Source organism: Lycorma delicatula, chromosome 9 (genome assembly GCF_047948215.1).
Source record: "Lycorma delicatula isolate Av1 chromosome 9, ASM4794821v1, whole genome shotgun sequence".
Taxonomy (NCBI): domain Eukaryota; kingdom Metazoa; phylum Arthropoda; class Insecta; order Hemiptera; family Fulgoridae; genus Lycorma; species Lycorma delicatula.
Window position 1 is genome coordinate 28786779 of NC_134463.1, and position 14293 is coordinate 28801071.

At 31.8% G+C, this 14293-nt stretch overlaps 1 protein-coding gene across 4 annotated transcripts in view; it reads right to left on the minus strand.

Annotated features, from left to right (window-relative positions):
• Positions 1-14293, minus strand: part of grsm (probable aminopeptidase NPEPL1 granny smith protein) — a 63486-nt gene that overhangs the window by 20627 nt on the left and 28566 nt on the right. For all 4 annotated transcript variants that reach the window (XM_075375762.1, XM_075375765.1, XM_075375763.1 and 1 more), the window contains 2 exons: positions 11922-12215; positions 4537-4761 (listed from right to left, as the gene is read on the minus strand). In XM_075375762.1, coding sequence (XP_075231877.1) covers positions 4537-4761; positions 11922-12215 — 519 coding nt within the window. The remainder of the gene's footprint in view (positions 1-4536; positions 4762-11921; positions 12216-14293) is intronic.

Below are 14293 nucleotides of genomic sequence, written 5' to 3' on the forward strand. Positions count from 1 at the left end.
TAAACATGGTCATACCAGCTTGGTTGATGATGAGCGTTCGGGATGGCAAAAAAACTGCAACCACCACTGATATCATCAAAATGTTCACCAAATGGTACTTGACGACCAACAAATTAAAGCTAGAGAGATAGCAGAAGCTATGGTCATATCAAAAGAACATGTTTGTCATATATTAACTGAAGAATTGGATATGTGAAAGCTATTTCTGTGTTGGGTGCCGTGTTTGCTCACTTTGGACCAAAAATGCATTGACCAATGAGCATTCTTATGCTGGAGCAGTTTAACCAAAATAAGTCAGATGTTTTGTATTGATTCATAACCATAGATGAAACGTAAATCCACCACTACACTCCTGGGATGAAACAACAGCCAAAACAATGGACTCTTAAAGGGTGAACCTGCTCCAAAAAAAGCAAAGACGGTTAAAACGGCTGGGAAGGTGATGATGACTATTTTTTGGGATAGAAACGGAATTTTGTTTATATATTATCTTCAAAAAGGTAATACAATAATGGGACAGTTAATGATGCGAAATCACTACTTGACAAGCTGAAGGCAGAAATTGCAAAAAATGACCACATTTGAAGAAGAAAAAGCTTTTCCATCAGAGCAAAGTGCCTGGTCACCATACTATGTTGACGGTCGCCATGGCTAAAATTCACAAATTGCACTTTGAATTGGTTGACCGATCACCATATTCACAAGATCTGGCCCCAAGAGACTTTTTCTTGTTTCTTAACCTTAAAGTTTCGCTTAGAGAAAACAGATTTTCATAGGAGAAGGAGGTTATCACACATGTAAACCCCTACTTTGCGGAAAAAGATGCCAGCTACTATTTGGAAGGGTTAAAGAGGTTAGAGCATCGCTGGAAGAAGTGTATCGACTTGAAAGAAGACTGTTGAAAAATACAACTATATTTGACAGAAAAAATATATCTTTCTATGTTAGGCTCAAAACTTTTCAACCCTAGAAGTTATAGCCTTTTTGAATAATAAAATTTATTTGAATTAATATTTAAATTTTTTTTAATTTCATTTTCAAAATTTGTTTCATAGATTTTCACACTTTTTTTATTACTGAGAATTAATTGTTTCTAAGCTAGCTCTTGCAATCATTATTATTAAATATCCATAATATTGAATTTTTAGCAATTTTAATTAGAAAATTTGATTTAGTTATCCAGTGAGTCATGATAATAGTAAAGACAATCACCATATAGTTGAAGCCTACTCTTTGCAATAACTCTGTTGTCTGTCGTCGGATTTTTACGACTAAGATGTCATTTTGTTTACAAAAAAATGGTTCATAATTTTTATAAAACAAAACAATTTGATAAATCTAATAATTCCTAAAATATTTAAGATTGAAAAATTGAAACAACCGCCATTTTGAAATTTATCAACAAAGAGTATCATTATTTTTTTCCTCTTAAAAAATTTTTTTTTTTAAATTTTAATTTAAAATAAAGTACAAAAGTTTATTGCATTATCTCCATCTGTTCTTAAAAATAATATTTTTCTTAAAAACAGAAAATGGCAGATAGGCCGAAAAATATGTGTTTTCGGACCATGTTCACTAGAAATTTTTTCTTCAGTACGTTAAGTAGAATCACTTCCTAGAGTTTGCTTTTAAGTACACCCAGTATAATAGAATTTTTTTTTATAATGTACACTACTAACACCTAGTAGAAAATCTAAAAATTATTGGATAGTATGTTATTACTTGATTTTTTATTAATGTATACAGTTATAACTCTTAATTCTGCCAATAATACAAGATATCATTTTATGCAGATGCCCATTAACTACTAGGAATCCAGCATTTTTTTGCAACCCTCAAAAAGAAAACAGAGTCACATAAGCAGAATCACCACTCACAAAAAAGAATCTACTGCTCTGATGGCAAATAGAAGTGGATAATAAGTCCTCTGATAAATATTTGAAGGAATGAGAAGGTTGGTGGAAGGGAACTATTAAACCACAAATGATCTATCTTTGATAAATAGCTATGGATATAATACAGTATAATTAGTAGTCCATAATACAGTTTAAATTAGTTATATTGTTATAAGCGTAGTATTTAGTACTCTCATTTTTATAATATGCACCATCTATTTTTTTTTTTAAATTAATTTTGGTTTTGTGACTTTCACCAATTTTTTGGTCTTTGAACATGTTTCTTTTTTTTTTATATCACTAATGTTAAGTCAATTGTAGTTTTCTACTTTACAGTATATCAGCAAGATAAAATTAATACTATTTAAACTGAATTTTAAAAGTAATTCTTTAATGACTGTGATGATAATTTTAAATCAAAATTATTATTAATCAATAATAAACAACAATCACCAGTTTCAACAAATAAGACCACAATTATTCTTAACCAAAAGGATTAACATAAATCTATTTTAAAATTAAATGAAAGCAATATAATAGGTAGATGAATTGATTCATATAATGAAGCCATACATTAGTTAAGACTTAACTAATTATAAACTACCTAGCTTTGTTCACGTAATTGATTCTTAAACGTTACAGTTTAGGACCAAATCAGGACTAATTTTAATTTTTAACATCATTTAAATCATCATTTAACATCATTTTTTTAAGTTACAAAAGATTTAACAAAAAAGCATTTCTCATTAAAACAATCTTTTGGAAACTAACTGGAATTATGTTATCCATAATGTACGTTTTATAAACTAACTTTTTGTTTAAATTGACTGCAGTAACTTAAAGCAAAAGCTAATTCAAACACAACAAAATATTGCATTACTTTCACCTTAAAATAAACTAAAGTTGAGTTTTTCTTTCTTTTAATTTTCAATTTTAAATAAAATGCTCCAGAAAGCTACTAAAAAATTAGGGCTCAATTTTTCTTCTCGTATCAACACCGATACCTTAGATAGCAGACTCTGCTATGTTATTTGAGGGGTCAGATATAATTCATCAACTAAAAACTTAGTTTGCATTACATCAAAGACAGAATATAAACACAAAAAAGACACTGAGACACTGTTACACAAAAAAGACTGTATTATTATGCTCAATACAGTTGCTACTTCTTGGAAAAGGCTCTTTCATTATTATTATTATTATTATTATCTAGTTTATTGAAATTCTGAAGCGAAATTTCTTAATGCTTCAGGATGGGTAGTCAACTGAGAAAAAATGAGCATCACGTGCTTTGATCCAATGCAGCTGAGCATGTAGTATAGAAAACACGTGCTCCAACTTATAATGATTAAACTTCAATGTTATGTTTAAATTTTTCTATATTTTATGTAAATAGATATTTTTTACAAAATATGTATTTCGATGTTAGTTCATATTGCTTATTAATAAAAGATGTTATCATTAGTGTATATTGCATATACGTTTTATTTTACACCATTAATAATTCAATAATATTGGGTAAAAAGTTTTGTTTCCGTCTGTGTCCACATACCCATGCACTTGTTTTAATTTTTTTTTTTTTACAAAATGTTTCAGTTTTTGTTTGAGGGAAACAATTCTATTCCTACAAAACTGTATATGAATGATTTTTAATTGATTCCTATGGTAGTGTTTTGTAACTGTGTACATGATTTAAGATTTTTTTTTGTTGATATTGACACATAAACTTGAAGCTTGTGCATGCATGGAATTTGGAATTGAAATTTTGTAGTGTATGAAAAATCCCATGTCTGACAAGTCAAGTGCAGTAAAATCCCTGTGTGTTTTTAATTGAGAATAAATCGAGTAATGATGTACGCAACTTGGTTGATTCCATTTTTTCTATAGGGATCCCATTTTAATACAAGACATGTTTTTATACTACAACAGATTCTGCTGAATTCGTAAGAAACCAAACGTTATTAAGAATACTATTTAAAAATAAGCTGTGATACATTTTGTTCATCACATCTCTTTCATTGAGATGTGATGTCTCTATCTATTTATGTCCATCTAGTAGATAAATGGTTTGCAAAAAACATTAGCTCAAAATAAATATGTTTAGGCAAAGAGTTGTATGTAGAAAAAAATGTCATACTGAAACATAAAAGAAACTACATGTAGTAGAAAAGTAAATGAAAGTTTAAGCTTGACAGAAAGTGTTTTGATTTCATTTTTTGCAGAGCTGAAGAACTCCATAGAGTTTCATGTAGAATTAATAAAAATGTCTTATATTGAAATGAAAAAGAAACTTTATGTAATATAGAAATTATCAAATGAAAGTTTAATCCACAAAGTAGTGTGGACCATAAAGTCACACCCGCTCATAAATTATCTTTTTGTAAGAAAAAAAAAAATCACATATTTTGAAAATAAATTCAGAAACAAATTTCTGTTTAGAAAAAGCGTGGTTATATGCATGACACGTATGTGTGTTTTATATATTCTTTAAACTAAGGCTCTGAATTCTGCAGATGTTACATCCCTAGGAGTAACTAAACTTCACTTTTTTCTTTTGATCAAACTGCATAAAGCTGAAAATGTATGTAAAAAAACTGTACATCAAAATTAAATTACAAAATAAATATACATGCCAGTGTACCTTGGTTTTGATGCTGAGGCCACCGGTGTCGAAAACAATGCCCTTACCAACCCAAGCAATTGTCTGTGTAGCCCCTGATGGAGTAAATGAAAGTACAGCCAATGCTGGTGGGCAAACAGCAGCTTTACCAACACCATAAATACCACCAAAACCTTTTTCAGCCAACTCTTCACCTCTAATAACAACTGAACTTACATTCAATTCATTTTTAACAGTTTCTACTTCCTGAAAATAATTCACATATTTCATAATTGATAAATATATACATACAGATTATATATATATACAATAAATATCTTAATCATTAATATAAATCAAGTTTAATATTTTAAAAAGCACCAGCAAGATTATTTTTCCCTACTGTCTGTAACCTGAGTTGTTTAAACTGCATTTCTTTTTTTTTTTAAAAAGGATACATTAATTTTAATACCTAACATATCAATCCTAATTTTTCTTATTGCTGCAATGTATGTAATGTATCTAAAGTACAGGAGGCAGAGATTAACTAACTTCTCTCTCTATTACTGTTCTCTCATGGAACATCATTATGTTAGCTACACAGGTGTTCACTGTGATGAAAAGAGTGAAGATATCACTAGTAGAACTGAATTTTGGTAGGCCTGGCATACTGATGCATAACAACATAGCAACTTTAGTAAAGAAGTCCTTACACATTAATAGAAAAATATTTCACTCTTGTTGTTTTTCTTTACTAAGCCTGCACGAGACTTATTCTTGAAGATGTCTCAAGATGATTTTCAAGTATCATCTTGTCTCATATCAGGTTGTTTACAATCATTTGCTTATGACACCTAATAAACAGATACAAATAACATTTTGATTTTACCACCTCACAACAGACTATGAAGTACATATCCACAGTCAGGCTAGCAGGACCTGAAAATATGAATCAAACCAGAGTGACTGAAATACAAGTACAGTAGCACCAATGGAATTTAATTCTAATGAAATTAAATAAAAACTTTAAGGCAAATATGTGTTGGCTTGAGGCTATAATTTTACCTAATAAATATTGATGCTGATCTTGTTAATTTTCTAACCTTGTTAACTAGTTATGACAATACATTAGCAGTATCATAAACAGCACTTCCAGTCACCGGATATTGCTGATTGATAAAATCAAGGAGGTACTTCCACTATATTTACACGCTTATTTTCAATATTTTTTTTTTTGTAAATCAAATGTCCACAGGGAAAATGAGAAAAACATAAGTTTACTAAAAACCAACTAAGTACTTGATAATTTATTGAGAAAGACACAACTCTGTATTCTACATTAACTTCTTTGTCACAAAACCTCATACATTCTCAATTACCTTTCTCACATATTTCAATCTTTATTCACTTATCGTTTTTATCCTTAACATTATCTTCTATAATCAATTTCACTAGATATTTCAATTTCTATAAAATATTTTACTGTCTTAATATATGGCTTTTCAGTTTTGTCCTAATTTAAATAAGAATAATTCACAAGCATCTCTCTTCTCAGTTTATCTTAAAACTTCAATTTTTAAAACCAATTATCTAATACCAATTATCGATTTCTACCAATTTATCTAATTTTTAACATCTATAAAATCAAATTTCAATAGCGTATGTTTTTTTTACTTTTTTTACTTCCATATTGTCCTTGTTTCACTATTGTAAAGAGCCAAACTCCATACAAATGTTTAAAAAAATTCCTTTCTTATTCCTAATTCCTACAACTATGTTAGATACCAGTAATTTCTTTCTTTATGCAAGCCTACTACTTTTGATTATATTCTAAATTTAGTTCAGCTTTTTAAATTTCATTACTTTTACTATTTTAATTATTTCTTTCTTATTTTTACTATTTTATTATTTCACTACAAAAAAATTTTCTAATAATCAAAATCTAAACTTACTGTACCGTTATTCTAAAAGAAGGAGCAGATTTTAAATATTTATTTCTAATGAACAACTATAGATAGAGACACATATGTTACATCACTGAATAGAGGAAATTTCAAAATTTTATTTTATGTATTCAATTTGAGCACCATTTGTTATGCGACAAACATCGAATCGGTAGTATATTTCTTGCCACACATGAATTAACTGGACCCTGGTTATTGAATTCACTGCTGTAACAATCCGATTTCACAGATCTTGAAGAGTAGCAGGCATAAAAGGTACATACACGCTGTCTTTTATATACCCCCACAAATAAAAATCCCAAGGGGGTAAAAATCTGGTGACCTTGGAAGCCACTTAAGATGAACAAGATCATGTTGCCCACCTCATCCAATCCATCATCCTGCAATGCCTGAAGTAACTGCAACACATAGCTTCAAAGAGAGACTTTTTTAAGCACATACCACACAACTGGTTGCAGGATTACAAGTTTTCTTCTGCTTCCTTTATTTGTGGATTTCCTAGGGCAACATTCAAAAGCAGTTTGGATATGGTCAAAATTTTCATTTGATGTGCGAGGACAACCAGTGGTTTTCCCTTTGGATATACAACCATCTTCTATGAATTTCTTGTATCAATTGTAAATCTGTTTAGACAAGACCTTTGTTGAACTTACAATTAAGTGCATGCTGCACTGAAACAATGGATTCATTCTGCATACTGCAGCACACAAAACAACTTTTCCTGTGGTGTCGCCGCAGGAAAAGTTGTACCCACAGGTGTGGCGTCACCACACCTGTGAGGTGTGAAAGAGGTTAAAGCATTTTATTAGTTAGATGTCAGGCTAGGGAATCTCATGTCTCAGTTCATTGAGATGAAAAAGGCATTTTTGTGAAAAAGGCGTTTTTCACAAAGAGGCAGAAAAAGTCCAGGAGGAAGCCTGGAACATGTGTGAGGATTGTCTGCAGAAAAAAGAGGCTCTGACTTGTGTCAACTGTAAGAGGTTGTGCAAGTCATAGTCACTCTGTGAATAGCAAGGAGTATGGTTGTTACAAGAGGGCAGCGGAGATTTACTTCAACTCCCTCAATGGTTAGATTCGGTCAACTTAATGCCCAAGATGCCTATGTAGTCCAAGTTGAGCTAGGCGATGTAATCGAAAAACAGAACCTTGATGTTGTCCTTCTGCAAAACCATATGTGGTCAAGGGTGATCTGTCAGGTTTCCCCGGTTGGAGGAAATTTTTCATCTGTGACAGCAAATCCACCATACTGTGCAGGAAGTCTTTAGATAGTGTCTTCATATGGCAAGCCTCTAACACACATCATGTCTTTGTTAAGCTTGCCATGGATGGTCTGGACCTGGTTGTTGTTAGTTCATACTTTCAGTACAGGGATCCCACTGAACAACATTTGGAAAGATGGGATAGAATTGTTAGGCTGGTAGCAGCGTCCGATTCTTAAAGGTGAAGACGCAAATGCCAAATTGCCTCTTTGGCACAGTGGGATCACGGACGCTGGTGGCGAGTTAATCAAAGGTTTCATCGCGCAGCATCATTTTGATGTCTTTAATGTAGCCGGTGAATTGCCCACTTTTGCTGGTGCAGTTGAGTTGCGGAGGGTCTTCCATAAAACCAACATCGATATTACCATTGTTAAGGATATCCCAGGTAGGATTCTGAACTGGTCTGTAGTTGATGATTGCATGAGTGGTCATCAACTGATAGTTTTTGAGTTAGTAGGTGAGCTGCGTGATGTCTATAGGGGGAACGTCCCTGTTCAGCAAGGGTGCTTCCTGCACAGGTGAGCAGATTGGCAAAGGTTTTCAAATATTCTTACAGCCAGGCTTCAAGTCTTTGCTTGAAGTCTGGACAAGTCCCCATTAGATGACCTGGCAGAGAATTTTTCTTCTGCGGTAGTTGAAGCTGCTGAGCAGTCGATTCCCAGAAAGACGGGTTGAAAGAGAATAGGTGGATGGTGGACTCGGGACTTGACCGCAATAAAGCGGATTGTAGACTGGCTCAGGAGAGCCGCACAGTGTAAGGGTGACCCTGATCAGCATGCAGTTTTGCTTGCGGACTATCGTCAGAAGAGGACCAAGTATTTTCATTGGGTTAGGTGTTCTAAGTGTGATTCCTGGCGCTCTTTTGTACAAAAGCAGGGAAATAAAGACCCATGCGATGTTGTCTATAGAGTTCTTGGACATAAGCGGAAAAAAGACATTCTTCAGGCGGCTCTCTCGACCCAGGATGGAGTTGTTATAGACCAAGATTGTATCCTCACTCATGTGATGAACGATCTGATTCCAGATGATATTGAAGTTGGTGAAACCTCATTGTAGGTTTTCACTCTTAAAATTTGTCTTCTCACATTATTGAGTTGGAAGTCCACCAAGTAATTTGTAGCCTGGCTAGGAATAAAGCCTCCCCCGGAAATGATGGTATCACAGTGGAGCTCCTTGTTCACACCTTGCCATTGATTCTTGGTCCTTTGACTTGGGTTTTTAACAGGATGCTTTCTGTTGGATATTTTCCAGCATGTTGGAAACATGGTGTGTTGAAATGGCTCTTCAAAGGTAGCAACAAGGATCTCACTGTAAGTTCTTCTTTTCTTTTTTTAAAAAAAAAAAAAAGAAAAGTGAATTGAAGTATAGAGAAAGAATTGTTCTTTATTTTTTCAAGACTAGGCAGCTATAATCAGGGTACAAATGAAGAATGGTAAAGTGTGGTGCAGAAAATAGCAAAATAAGGAGTAGCCTGGTTTCCTTTACTTTTGGATATGTTTATGGAAGAAGCAATAAAATACCGGGTTAATAAAAAAGGAGCAAATTTTAAATATTTATAACAATATCCTATTCCAATCAACATTATCTAATGCATTTTCAAGATCTACAAATGCCAGACAGGAAATTCTTTTCTTCAACAATTAACCCTTTCAATCCTTGTATTTCTTCTGTTTTCTTTTCTTTAGCAATTAAGACAGTTTTATACCGTTGTAACAATTTTTTTAACTATTTGGTATAACTGCACGACTTTTATTTTGTTTTTATTAAGAATAAACAATAGATTTATTTTTTTTTTACATCAAACTGTAAATCACGTTTTTTTAAATCTTAATAAATTAGAAAAAATTTTGGAACAACGAAAGATTGAGTTTATGGTCTCATATCCACCATTAAAAGATATCTACTTACAGCATATACTTATAGGCATCTACTTTACAGTAATGAGCAATAAATTTTACATCAAAATCTTTAAAGTGAATTTTTAATTATAGATTTTTTTAAACCTCAAGCATTTCTCTAATAATATATAATGCAGCCTTTTACTTTTACCGATCTTCTACACTAAACGAATAGTAAAAACGCCTATGAGTTAAAAAAGTACAATGAAAAATTAAACTTAAAATAAACACCTTTTTTTAGAGGTTACCAAAGAAACATAAATACCTATACTTTACAAAAAGGTTACTTAAAAATAATTAACCTCCATAATATTGGGCACACTATATATAAAACACAAAATATAAAATAAAATTATACAAAAAAGGGTAATTAAAATATGTAAATAAAGATCAAGTGAGATAAAAAAAGATTGAATACCAATATTTAAAAATTATACTGCAGATTAAAATGATTAATATGTAAACAAAAGACCAGAAACCAATAATTTAAAACTATCCATTAATGTAATGGCAACACAATAGAAGGGTTAATCTGAGGACCAAAATTGTTTCTAATGTTTCCATCCTTTTTATGAAGCCAGTCTTCATCATTCAACACAACTTCTAACTCTACTCCTATTTTTAGTACAAATTTATATTGTTCTATTTTGTTAAAATTTATATAAATTATTTTAATTATTAATTTAGGAACATAAAATAAACATCTAGTGCTATATTCTCAAATTTATCTGCTCCTGCTTTCCTTGGAGTGATAAAGTATGCTTTTACTGATATCTGAAGTCCAGGAATGGTAATATATGCTTTTATTGAAATCTGAGAACACTTCGTCTGCTCATAGGTTCTGCATACCTCTGTGAACAATCTATACAATCAACATAGTAATTCCAATTGTACAGCATCCACTCCTACTGCTTTAATCTTATTTTAACCTTACAGAGCTCAGTCAAATTCAGGTTTTTGTATAATCTCCTGTGACATAATTATATTATTTTTCCCCTTTTAGCATTATTTCTCCATCAGCCTAGAATGTATTTCTGTAATATATACTTCTCTCTTCTCTTCCTACATTAACTTTCCACATGGACCTCTTATAATATTATTACTTTTTTCTTCATCATCAATTCCCCAAAATCTTTCCTTATATTTATGTTATTCCTACAATTTTAATAATCATCTTTTCTGCATTACTCTATCTTCATCTTCAAATTATATTTATTTTTGTTTAGGGAAGCAAAACATTTTTATATACATGGGTTGCACAATTTACTAACAGCAATTAAAAAGATAAAGGGAATTTTTTTAATTATAGGCACATTTTTTCGATTCCTTTTTCCCATGTAATGGCAACTATGATGTATATTAATATTTTCAGCCATATTAGACACAATGTTCAAATTCTACTGCCAAGTAATTAAGACCTATTTTATTACAAGTTGTGATTAATTTTTTTTATAATGATAAAACAAAGGATTTGCGTTATATTTTCAATTAAAAATGAAATAAAATGCAGGCAAGTGGTGAAGTTGTTAGAGAAGGCTTTTGGCAAGGATGTTATGTTGAGACACCAAGAATTTGTGAGTGGTACAAACAGTTTCAAGAAGGCAATAAATTGAAGATGATTTGGCCATCCTACCACATCAACAACCTATGAAAATATTGACAAAATAAAGAATATTATGATTAGTAATCATCAAATCACTATTACAGAAATAGCTGAAGAGGTAGGAATCTCTGATGACTTGTGTGAAACAATTTTGACTGGCATTTTGGGTATGAACTAAGTAGCAGAAAAGCTTCTTTCAAACTACTGACTTTTAACAAAAGCAACATCACAGAACAATTGTTAGTTGACATCGCTCATGACTCAGAATTACTCCAATATGTATCAAATGATGACATCTGAGTATACAGTTATTAATTGAAACAAACGTCAATCATCTCAATGAAACCTTTGTGAAAAATAAAGACTGAAAAAATTAAAATTCTTATACTTTTTAATCACACTTTTACATAGGCTACGATGTATCAGATAACCTGAAAGAATTTATTAATCAGATAAACATACCAGAATATACTTTATTATATATACTGCTTTTATAAATATATTCAATGTATATGAAATTTTTAGATGATAGGTTTTAATCAAAAAATGGTTTTATATGATTCTGTATTAAAAGTAACCAATATAAATTTACAATTAGAGTAGCAAAAAGTTTGGTTAGACTATCAAATAATTATTGAAAACTGCTTTTTTTAAATTAACATAAAAAAATCAATTTTAAAGAGAAATCAGCTTAAATATTTACCTTTAAGAACTGATCAACATCCATTTCATTACATGGTGTATCAACTATTCTAGCCGCCAATCTAATTCCCTGACAAACAACATCTAATGTAACTAGATCTTTCTCAGAGAGAGGAGATGTATCATCACCAACGATAATAAATTCAACAGTGACAATACTGTTAGTAGTTGATGGTGGTAGACTCGCTGGATTTCCAATGGTAATTCCATTGCGTTGTGTTTTCTTTGAATAAAGTGGAAATGCTCTAGCAATGGCACAAGCAGATGCAAAAACTTCTTCACGTTCACAAACTATCTGCATCAGTAAGAAAAAGAACTATACAACCGACTGAATGAGACATAAATATATTTATTTTGAACAAATATAAAAAAAATCACAACCAAACTACATAAAGTATGGCCAAAATCATCTAAAATTTTATTTGTTATATACTACATATCTGTATATTAAATTTTGTATGTTTATAGTCTAAGTGTTACTTGTGTATGTGTTATCTTCTGTATTAAACCAACCAGGTTGGTATAGTGGTGAACTCATCATAAATCAGCTGATTTCAAAATCCAGATTTCTATGGTTCAAATCCTAGCAAAGGCAGTTACTTTTATATAGATTTGAATAATAGATCATGGATACCAGTGTTCTTTGGTGGTTCAGTTTCAATTAACCACACATATCAGGAATAGTCAACCTGAGACTGTACAAGACTACAATCATACATACCATCCTCCTCATTCATCCTCTGAAATAATACCTTATGGTAGTTCCAAAAGCTAAACAGGAAAAAAAAGAAAAAAGTTAATGTTTGAGCACGTGATCAAACAACTTCTTCCTCTTTCTTTCCTTTCCAATCACATAATAAAGAAACTTATGAACAGTAATTCTGTTCAATATTTTAATTTAACCTTAATTTTTACAACCAAGTTTATTTTATCATATCTGAAGCATTAATACTTAATAAAAATATTTTTCTATATATAAAATTACAAGGGCTGTTTTTTATCAACCTCCAATAATGCATCTAAGTAAACAAGAGACAGGCAAGAGCAGGTCTGTGCATTGTGCAATTGCCAGGTCCATTGCATAAATCTGAGCCGAGCTACAAGCAATTGAACATGGTCATTATGATAGATGCTCCTGCCAAGTGTGAGTTGCAAAGTGTGACATACATGTTTTCTGCAAGCAGAAGGATGTAGGTAGTGCTGCTAAAATCCATCACAGAATGAGAATGTAGGAAATTTAAAGATGGGCAAATGGATGTCCATGAGAAAGGTGGGCAAGGACGCAAGTCTGTCACTACTGTATGCCTGGTTGAGCGTGTTGATGATTTTGTCCACAACAAATGGAGGTTTGCAATAACAGGAACTTTCTGCAGAAATCCCAGAAATTTCTCTGTAAACAATCCCAGAAATCTTCTCTGTAAACAATTGTGACTAAAGACCTACGATACCAGAAAATATGTGTACATTGGGTCCCAAAATGCTGAGTGCCAATCACAAAATGCAGCGAAAGCTGTCAGCCTTAACGTTCATCATACATTACCATAATGAGGGGAAAGATTTTTTAAAGTTTATCATTACTGGTGGTGAGACTTGGATCCAGTAAGACAATTCAGAGACCAAAGAACAGTCTAAACAGTGGATGTACATTTCTTCTCCAAACAAGCCAAAAAATTTCAAACAGACAAAGAGCAACAGGAAAACAATGGCTACAATTTTTTGGGATCATAAAGGTGTCTTGTTGGTGGACTTTATGTAGCAGAGGACAACAAAAACAAAATAAGTTTATTGTGAATCTTTACTTTGCCTCCTCAGAGCAATCCCGAACAAACGAAGAGGCATGCTTTCATCTGGCATGGTTTGATCCACAACATTTGATTGCACGATCGCACTGTAACAATGTAACATAAAACCTTCTCAAATAATTCAAGTAGGAAGCAGTCAATTTTCTTTGAGAATTGAAGGGACGGTTGGGTGGACAACACTTCACCACCAATGAAGAACTTCAGAAAGCTGTCAAGATGTATCTTACCTCACTGGTGGCAAACTTCTTTGAAAAGGGCATCAGAAAGCTGGTGTTATGATACGATAAATGCCTCAAACGTTTTGGCAATTATGTAGAAAAATAAGTTAGATACTATTCAACTGTTAGTAATAAAATCTTTTTTGTTATGTCAATGTGTCCATTATTTACAGCCCATTGAAATTGAAAAAAAAAAAACATCCCTCATATTAAAAGTTAACTGTTTTTATTTAGGGATTCACTAGAACACTAATGTTACTTTATCTTTATTTTTCATTAGAAACAGTATGGTAAAAACCATATTAACTGCAAATTCAGCAATTTTGGAAAATTGCTGAAATTTACAGTGCGGG